Source organism: Neopelma chrysocephalum, unplaced genomic scaffold (genome assembly GCF_003984885.1).
Source record: "Neopelma chrysocephalum unplaced genomic scaffold, ASM398488v2 Primary Assembly neopelma1_25, whole genome shotgun sequence".
NCBI classification, from domain to species: Eukaryota; Metazoa; Chordata; class Aves; order Passeriformes; family Pipridae; genus Neopelma; species Neopelma chrysocephalum.
The window spans coordinates 44,400,355-44,410,282 of NW_020897694.1; the positions used below are offsets into that span (position 1 = coordinate 44,400,355).

General features: G+C 37.4%; 1 protein-coding gene across 2 annotated transcripts in view; it reads right to left on the minus strand.

The window, feature by feature from the left end:
* Nucleotides 1-9,928, minus strand: part of NLGN4X (neuroligin 4 X-linked) — a 184,092-nt gene that overhangs the window by 10,652 nt on the left and 163,512 nt on the right. For both annotated transcript variants that reach the window (XM_027675120.1, XM_027675121.1), the window contains 2 exons: nt 4,846-5,031; nt 2,192-2,981 (listed from right to left, as the gene is read on the minus strand). In XM_027675120.1, the coding sequence (XP_027530921.1) occupies nt 2,192-2,981; nt 4,846-5,031 (976 nt within the window). The remainder of the gene's footprint in view (nt 1-2,191; nt 2,982-4,845; nt 5,032-9,928) is intronic.

The window sequence follows — 9,928 nt, forward strand, 5'->3', positions numbered from 1 at the left end:
TCAGTTAGATTTTTCATGTATGTTGCCATGGGTACAAACACAAAGCAAGACAAGCTCTATCAGAATTAGGATGGGAAATGATCAATTAAAAATAGGGGGGGGAATCCCAAAGCAGAGCCCCCAACAATGCAGTCTTGAACTATATAAATCTTTTTGAGGGTGGGAGAACCTGAGTCACAGATTCCAGATTGCACATGAGTGAGTAGAGAGGAGAATGGTTACTCCAGAGATCATCTTTGCTCTAGGCTTGAGGTGCTACAATGTTCTCTTTTCCATTGGAGGAACCAGAGATGCAGAGCAAATGTAATCTTAAGATATTATTTACCTCCAAGTAATTGTTGTACTTTTCAGAAAAATTAATCATTGTTCATATAAACAAAAAAACCCCATCAAGGTAATATATATTGTGTTGCTCTTTTCCTTTCCTTGTGAAAACTGAAATTTTACAGCTAGAGGTCATTTCTAATGACAAATCTTTCAGACTGTCTATAAAGGAGTGAGTCTGTAATAGAATACATACCCCATTCCTGTCTCATCCACAATGGGAAAGTTTCAGAAATGACTAATGGGTCTCCCAAAGAACCTTTTTTGCCTTTAGGTGTAGTATGACAATGGCTTCATAACTAGAGAACTGGATATAGCCTGCTGAAATTAGCTTTCAAGTAGCAACAGCTGGAAAGTGCTATGGGTAACGGTGGCAGCTGGGACTGCGAGAAGCTCCTGTTAGCCTCAAAAACTGCTTAAATACAACTTCTTAATCTACAGGGAATAGTCATAAAGTAATTGTAAACAATAGTGTAACTGTGGAAGTCTTGCATCTCTGTAAGAATTCCAATTATGTATACTTGTGAGGATCCGAAGTCCTTTATGTATATGTGGCACCTCATCTACAAAAATAAAGACAAACCGATGGTATCATTGTTTTTCTGAGCATGTGGTACAGTCAGCACAGGGTATTCTCTGTCCATAAACCAAGATTTTGTCATGATGTTTGCCCATCCCAGTACTGATGACTTCTTGTTGCCAAATACATCTAAATATTACAGAGTTCATTCACTTTTGTTGCTGAACTGTGGGATTTCTGTATGCAAAAGTACCTGTTCACCTAACATGTGGTGCAACGAAAGCTTTTTTTTGCCTTGTAAATTGACCTGAAGTATTTGATTGGTTTTTACTCCATTCATGCTTCAAGTTCTTGTTAAGAGGCAAAATCCCTCTCCCTTGAACGTCATTCAGATTCATCAAAGGTAGCAAGAACTAAAGCCTCTGAGTGTTTCACAATGGGCACCTCTGAGTTTTTCTTATATAGCTGCAAATCGTTCACTGCAGTGCAGTAAAGCTGCAGTTTCCAGAGCCCAATCCTACCATTAAACATTCAGTGAAAAGATTTACAGCTCCTTTGTGCCACAAGTATCTTTGTTTTAATTCAGTACTGAAGACTCAAGGTTAACAAAAAAGCCCTTGCTGCTCAAGCAAAACACTGCAATACTCTTTAAAGGAATGGTATAGGAAGAGAACAGAATTTATTAATAGTGTTCACAGATTAAGCTGCTTTGAGGGTTCTTTCCTGGATGTTTATAACACTATTTCAGCAAAACACTGATGTCTTTATTTTGTTTTCTAAGCAGAATTAATTTAAATTTTTAACCTTCTCAAAGCAAAATTTTTATCTGAATCTCTTCTTCATTCCAGTCAAGTACTTATTATTGCCATTATAGCCCTCAGAGGGAAAAATTTTTCTAGTGTCTGCCTTTCTGTTCTAATTCCTCCCTGAGTCCTCATCCCTGTGAAGGTCACTGAAAATCAAGAACTTCCTTTCTTTTGCAGCAGATAAGTGCTATCTGCCTGACAGTTCCTTCTTCAAGTGGTAGACATGTTGCCTCTGATTTTTCAGTATCTTAGTGAGCCACCTTTTGTCTGAGACATGCTTTTTGTCTTAATAATTATCCTATTTTTTGAACAAAAAATATGGTGCATTATTATTCTCACTGAGCTACTGAAAGAAAATAGTCTGAGGGAACACACTAATTAAAAATCTATTAAATATGAATAAGCCTCATTTACCTCCTGTCTTAATGCAAACAGTTCTATAATACTACTGCAAAATCAGAGTTTGAGGCCACTGCAATGGGGTATTGACTGTTTTAGAAGCATGTTATCAACAGAAAGGAACGCTGGGGGTCACACTTACCCAGTTTTGGCAAAGTTAGTCCAGTACGTCATAACCACTGCACTGAGCATGACATCATTCTTGGAAAAGTTGCAGTTGAACAGTTCTGTGGGACCAATCATAGGAATCCCAAACACATAAGGGACTTCATCACCATGAGCTGAATCAGCCCAGCTGGGTTTCATTTCACTTTGGCAATGGTGATAAAATGCATAGAAATATGTTGGAGATCCATACTGGGCATGCAGGTCAGCGGTAGCAACAGCCGGAGCAACCCACTGGTGGTCTGTAAAAAGAGCAACCAGGGTCTTTCGTCTTGTTTCAGGGTTTTCTTTGTCTGCCCAGTCGGTGTACATGAATTTAATGGTCTCTCGCAGTGTATCCTTCCCTTCTGGATAACCATAAAGATTGTCCACAAAATTGGAGACAGAAAAGTCAAAATCATTTGGGGAAACACCATCTTCATTGTCTACAATTCCATCCACAAATTTTAAACCTTCCCCTTGATTCACGCCCAGCATTATATCATAGTTAAGGAATTCCCCTTGCTCCATTAGAATCTGTGGGTCGTCTGGAATCACATCTCCATCTATCACAGGCCCAAAGGCAATATGATACGTGGCTGGAGTGATGGTCTGTTGAATGAGTTCTTTGTAATTCTTATTCCGAAGACATTCAACCAAATCAGTGGTATCCAGCATGTCGCAGCCCACTTTATCTGCCAATATCCGAGTGTACTTGGCAGGCTGATAGTTCACTGCCCAGCTGGACAGGGCTGTTCCACTCTGTATGATTGCCTTTTGGAACAAACCTGCAGGTGCAAATCGTTTAAATGCAAATCCAATTAGATATTTAAAAATATGTGCATAAAAAAAATTAAAAGCATTTCTTACAAAGCAAAAAAACCTTTGATTATACAATCACTAAAGAGTGCATAAACCAAAATTTCTATTGAATTTCCATAGATCCTGGCCACTACTCTCTTTTTATACTATCTCTAATAAGCTACTAATTAAAATCTCTCATGTTCTTGGTGCTCACACACATAAAGCATGAAGATTTCAGGGTGCTGTTTCAAGAACAAAACTCATGCTTATACTGCAGTTTTCTTGCATCTTTGATGGAAGTCCTCTGGCTTTACCACAGTTGTAGTCCTCTGAAAATTTCTTTAAAGGATTGGCAACTACAAGCAATCATATCCTCCTCGCCATGTAAATGACACTCATGAATGCACCTTTCAGTAGTTTAAAGGTCAAATGAAAACTACACACTCGCATTTCCTTCACAGAAGCCATGCATCATATAACTTCAAAAAATCTGCTACAAAAAAAGCAATTTAATAAGTTCAAATCTTCTACTCAGAAAATTTTACCATTTAATTTTTTTATTATTATTTTGTGTGTATATGTTAGCACTACCTACATGTTGAATTTTGCATGTGTGTGTTAGCACTGCCTATATGTTGAACAAAAATATATTTAAATATTTTTGAAAGAGAGTGAGATGAGACTCATTAGTTCTTTCTGGTTGCCTTATGTGTACTAATAAAAAGAGAACTGAAAATCTGAAGAGCTTCTTTGTGTCAGAGCACTGAAAAGCAACGGGAGCTTACTGGTGAAGCTGCTCCATCTCTTTTTCTCTGGTAAGACCATTAAAATGGCCTACTTTATATTTAAAATGAAATGCTTGGATGTCTTCTTGACATGATTTCTACTGTTAAGCTCTCAAAATGTTAAAGACAGCAACAGCTACAAAAGGATGTGGGTTTCATTGTTGATATATCTTTGAGATGATTACTTAATGCACATGCAAGAAAATTTCAATTATTTGATCAGTTAACTTTTTCATAGTTCCATCTGCATGAGTTTGGCACGGCTTGCTCAACAGTTATCCACTGCACTCTTATTTGTATCAACTGACTGAATTGTCAAGCACAATTGTACGTATTTCAAAATGGGGTGCGTTTACCAATCACCCTGCTATAACTGCTTGCTAGGGTTTAGCTTTCTGTCACAAATTCCTGTCTGTTATAATGTGATAAAAATGGCATGGACTTATAAATATAATAGATATTTTCGTTTTGTCTTTTTTTATAAATTCTTTGTAGATCTGGTCTTATCACCGTGACTATTTATTATTTGGTACTGGTGCTGTACATTCTTGGGGTTTGTTGTTGAGTTTTTTTTGCGGGGTGAAGTGTTAAGGGCAGAAATCCCACAGCTCACTTACCAAAATCTTAAGAACACTGTGTGGGATCACACAGTATTTGTGGGGATTTAAATACAGTTTTTAATAAGCTTAAGTTATGTTATTATTAAGTAAAGAAAGCATCTAAATATATGTTGGAAGTGCAGCCAAGAGTGCGTAAAAAATCAAAAAGGTCACTGCTCTCTTCCATTTTAATTAGGGCAAATTCTTTGACAGGAGACCCAGTGGAATCTGTTGATAAAACTAGAAAAGGCATATTGCCCCCAGCATTAGTTGCATGAGATTTATGCTGTAACAGCATTTAGTTTTCCCTATAAATATATTTTTATGTTGACGAATACAAATCCAGAATACTAGCTAGTAGGTATTTTACAAAAATTACAGACCTCATGTAATTCTAATTCAGCCTACCTCATATGGTCATTTTCATGACACTACTATGTTAAAAAAAAAAGTGCTTTGCTTACCTTCTGAATAGTGGGAGAGTGTCAGAAGACTGACACAGGAAGCTCCTGCCCCAGATCCAAAAATAGTAACTCTTTTTGGGTCTCCTCCAAAAGATCCAATATTTTCTTCAATCCAACGTAAAGCTTGGATTTGGTCAAGCAATCCATAGTTGCCTTTTGCAGCTTGGTCGCCAGTACTTAAAAAACCTAAAAGGCAAAACCCCATAATTTTAGTCCATGAGACACAGAGTGAGCTACAAAGTATCTACATGTTCACAACACATCTTCCCATCCTTTCATCTTCTGTGCTTTCTTTTCCTTCCCTTTTTCTTTTTTTTTTAAAGGTCACAGTCCTAGTTAAATGTCTCTAGAACAGGCAGTGAAACTCATTCTTTTGCTGTTTGGCTTTAGTTTGTTTTTCCCTACTGCAGAGGTCATGTTTATGAAGAATCACTATTTCATTTCTGAACCATTTCTGTAACAATGCAACAATACAGACAGAAGATTTTAAACATTTTTTAACCAGATATGAGTAGGGTCAAAAAACTTAGGAAATTATTTTTGCGCAAAGATGTGAGATAGCCGGTCATCAACTGAGAATGAGATTCCCTAACACACTAATCTAAATACTTGTCAAAATTGTCCTGAACTACACAGCTACTTAAATTACTGTACTTGTGATATGGATAGATGTACTCAGAAACAGAAAAAAAAGGGCAGAAGAAAATAGTAAAAGGAACATGAAAAAGCCTAGGAAAAAAATTGCACTTCAATTTCACAGAGGATATTTATTAGGAAGATAGCAGGTAAATCCACATCAATTCAGCCTTTGGTAAGGAGGCTTTATCTGAACAAATCAGGTTTTGTCTCTCTCCTTGGAAATTGCAGGGAAAGCTGCGCTGCTGTTTTTTTGTTCCCATATTGTGGTTATCAGATTTTAAAAAACAAAGCATGACAAGTCTGCTGCTTGTCTTGCAACTGAGAACAAAATGACTCAAAGATTAGAACTGAGATTAATTTTGGTTTTTTGAAAACAAGGTGAAACATTGCAGTTATCTGTGCTGCCTATCATTCACAGGTAAGACTTGTGCTATGTCCAAATTACCCCAGGAAGCCATGTACTCACACTCCTCTCTGTAACTCCCACAGACCTTTTCCTGTTAGACAACTGTTGAGTCAGAAGTCAGTTAGAAATACCTTCCAGGATATGCAAGTTTTCAGATGGACCTTACTGATTTAGGCACCGCTGACAGCTGCTTATCAAGACAAAACAAGGACATCACTTGGCAGGCTTTTCCAAGCTAACTGTCAGTTCAGACAAATTTGCTAGAATGGGGACCCAGGACTCAGGAAATCTGTAGTCTGGTGCAGTTTGATATGAGTCTGTTATCATGACACACCTGAGCCTGCAGTAACAAGACCTTCATGATCTTAGGAAAGACTGGAAGGGAAGCCTTAGATTCCTAGGGAAAAAAAGGCCTTGCAATATATTTCACCTGCTTTGGCAAGGGGGAACAGATCTCTTTGCACTGGTTGTAGTAATTTTTTAGGTGATAGGAAGAATGAAAAGCCACAAGGTGGAAGGGGTTCACAATATGGAGGAAGCGAAGAAAAGGCAAGGCAGGAGAAAAGAAGAAAAAATGAGATGTGCCGGACATTCACACCTGACAGACTTTCACTGAAATATTTTCTATGCTAAAATTTCTATAATGATATCCAAAATTTTGTCTGAAGATTTAAAAGCAATATCACATCAGGACTAAACTCTAAATATGGAATGCTATATGGCCTCCATCATGGTGGCATAAATTTCTGAATGCAAGGTTAGTCATGATTGAGTGAAACGTATTACCTTCTACACAAAATAATCTTGTTAATATTTAATTAGTAATTATTTGTAGGTATTAAATGTCAGCAAGTGCTGATGAGTCTTTGTATTTTTCAGAAAACAGTTGTTTCAATTGCAGTACTACAAATCATGTCCATATTGCTAAATAGCATTTGATCCAGCTTTCTCATAAAAAAATTTCTCTAATAATGGCAAGCACAGTAGTTAGAATGGAGTAACATCTTTTTTTCTCTTCTATACCAACAGGGAAAAAATAAACAAACTATTAATCTATAATTGTCTCAATTTTATTTTTTTTTTAACAGATGTGTTTTTATCTTTTTTTCATGCCTTTATTATCTTTTTAGGACTGTCATAGAAAAAATAACCCATTTTCTGGCTTTGTTGCTGCAGCTTACTGCAATGTTCTAAAATATTCTATAATTAAGGCTTTATTCAATCAGAACTATGACCTCACTTGGAGAAAGTGATTGTTGTAACCTTTAGAGCAGTGTGATAATTAATATTCGGAGCCTAAACATGTTTTAGCCCTTCTAGCAGCATCAAGCTAAAGCTGGTTGAATTTTGTAATTTTGAAATGTACTAAAAGGTGAACTGGATAAAACTGCAGTCAGTGAATATCTGATGTTAGACAAATGAAGATTTCTTTTGTTTCCACAGTTGTCTGCTGATTTTCATTAATTGCAAGAACAAATTTTCTTAATTTAAAAACTAATCATCATGGCAAAGAGTCAGCCCCACATGACACAAATTGAATTCATAAACCTCTCTTTTTTGAATGTATTTTTTTTATGCTCTGAATACCAGAGCAAAATATTTTTTCAAAAGTATTTGAAGAAACTCAGGCAAATAGTAATTATTTGTTCAAAACCACACAACAATAAGAGTTTTGTGGCTTTTTTTCTATGATCACTGTGAAGATTTCACAATAGGAATGCAGGGTTTTTTTCTGAGACGGGATTTATATTCTGTGCCTTTTATATATGTGTTTTTAAGTGCAGTTAAAACTATTTCCCAGTTTATAATTTAGTGTGATTTGAAGGACATTCTGTGATCTGAAAATTCTTAGTCTTGGGTTTTGACAGAACCTGAAAGGTCTTCTCACTTGTTTAATGCAGTGCAGAAAAGAATGGAAACAGCTTAATATGGAAAACAAAGAGGTTTTTTGTTTGGTTTTGTTTTATTTGGGGTTTTTTCCACATAATGATATAAAAAGGGTGATCAGGCTCTCCAGCTGCAAAATGCTACGGACAGCAACAAGAGAAATGTGAGGAATGAAAAAGAGGAATGTGAGTGCATCCCATGTGTGTTGAGTGAAATACCCCAAACTGCCTTAGCAGAAATTTGCTCCAAACTTATTGTGCCAGAGGGAAATATGACCACCAGTCAGACTGAGTAGTAACCAGTGAATCAGAGTCTTCTGAGGTAAAGGTCAGCTTGAAAAAGAGGGCAACAGAAGCATGACAGTTTGTAAAAGGAGAGATAGGGAGGCAGAAAGAGGGCAGCAGCTGGACATGGTTTGACATTGTGCAAAGTGGCCACAACATTGCAAACTCCCTCCAGCCTGGAGAGAGCACCCTCCTGTGGGGTGTCTGCGCTCATCCAGAGGCTGTCCATGTGTGCTGTCACACAAGGATGTGTCTAAGCATGTCTGGGGTCTTGTGGAATGTTGGGTCAGTGGGTAGCTGGGAGTGGCAGGAGCTCACCTGATGCTGAAGCAACCACATATCCCACAGAGAAAATGGGGGAAAGTCCACTCCCTGGCAATGGGGCTGCTAGTGACCCACACAGCCTGGAGGTGGCCTGGTGCACAACCAGCTCTATGTGTTTATGTGTGATTAGAACTTTGGGGGATTAATTGCAGAAGAATGCTTAGAAATTTGCAACTGTTTACTAACCTAAGTGTCTAGTAAGCTTATCTTTTGTATTGCTGATACTGATCCTGAAAGTATAGCTCATTGCCTGCTGATTAGTTATTTACCTAGTAGGCTAAAACTAAAGCAATCATCTTGAATGCTTTCCTAGATAGAGTCAGAGAAAAACAAATACAATGGTTACTTCAGAAACTTCAGTTTAAGGAAGTGTTTTCTCTCCTTATTGAAGTCATGTGGAAAAAATGAGATGCACCATTAATTACAAGTAATACACCAAAAAAAAAAAATAAGGGTACTTTATGTTTCCTCATAGTTTATTTCTGTCCAGCTCCAGACTTGTCTAGTGGTTGGAGGCCCACCCTACATTAGCATGCTGTGTAGACCTCCAAGAGTCAGTCTAAAGAGAACAAACAGGTGGACCTCGTGCCCACTGTACGTATTTCGTGAATTTATTTTACTATGACTGAATTATTGTCCAGTCCATGGGCTGAATGAATAACCATTGGTAGACACAGTGCATAGGGGAAGGACATCTTCCAGTTGAGGTTCACCTGGAAGGGTCCAGGCTGTACTTTTCAGAACCTTTTTGCAATGTGAAACAGTGTGCAAGGAGGTGGTGACAATACTGTGAGTTTCTGTGAAAATACACTCTTGATCTGAATTAAAACACTAGTGTGAACATGGTCAGGATCAAAATTATATTCTTCCAACCACGGAATTATGTCTTGCAGAATATTTCACCTAAGCAGTCCTTCTGCTGTGTCTTTTGCAACCGGACGTGTCTATCTCATATCGGCCTCTTCAGCCACCAGTGCGCCTGTAACCAATGTGGGTAGAGCCCTTCCCAAATCTTCATTCACGAAGCCTAGCCATGAATGACCTGAGAACTATGGTTTTACCCTTAGAGATAAATACAATCATCAACATAATTCGAATCTTGCAGTAATTTGCATTTTTAAATTCCTATGTAGTGCTTTCTGATTCTTTCTACATTTTTAAATAAAAAATTACTGTGACAACTTTTCTTTGACATTTTGCACACAGTAATATCCAGTATTACACCAGTGTGGGAAAAGTCCATTCTTTATCCTCATATTTTGGCCCCTGGGCCTAATGTATATTGAATCAATCTGATAGCTGGCTGCAGGTCTAAATTCCAACTGTGAACATTCCTTCCTTTCTTTTCTTTTCTTCCTTCCATCTTTCTTTCTTTCTCTTTCTCTCTTTCTTTCTTTCTTTTCTTTCCTTCCTTCCATATTTCTTTCTTTTTCTCTTTCTCTTTCTTTCTTTTTCTTTCCTTCTTTCTCTTTCTTTCTCTCTTTTTCTTTTCTTCTTTCTCTTTCTTTCTCCCTTCCTTCCTTCCTTCCCCTTTCCCTTCCTT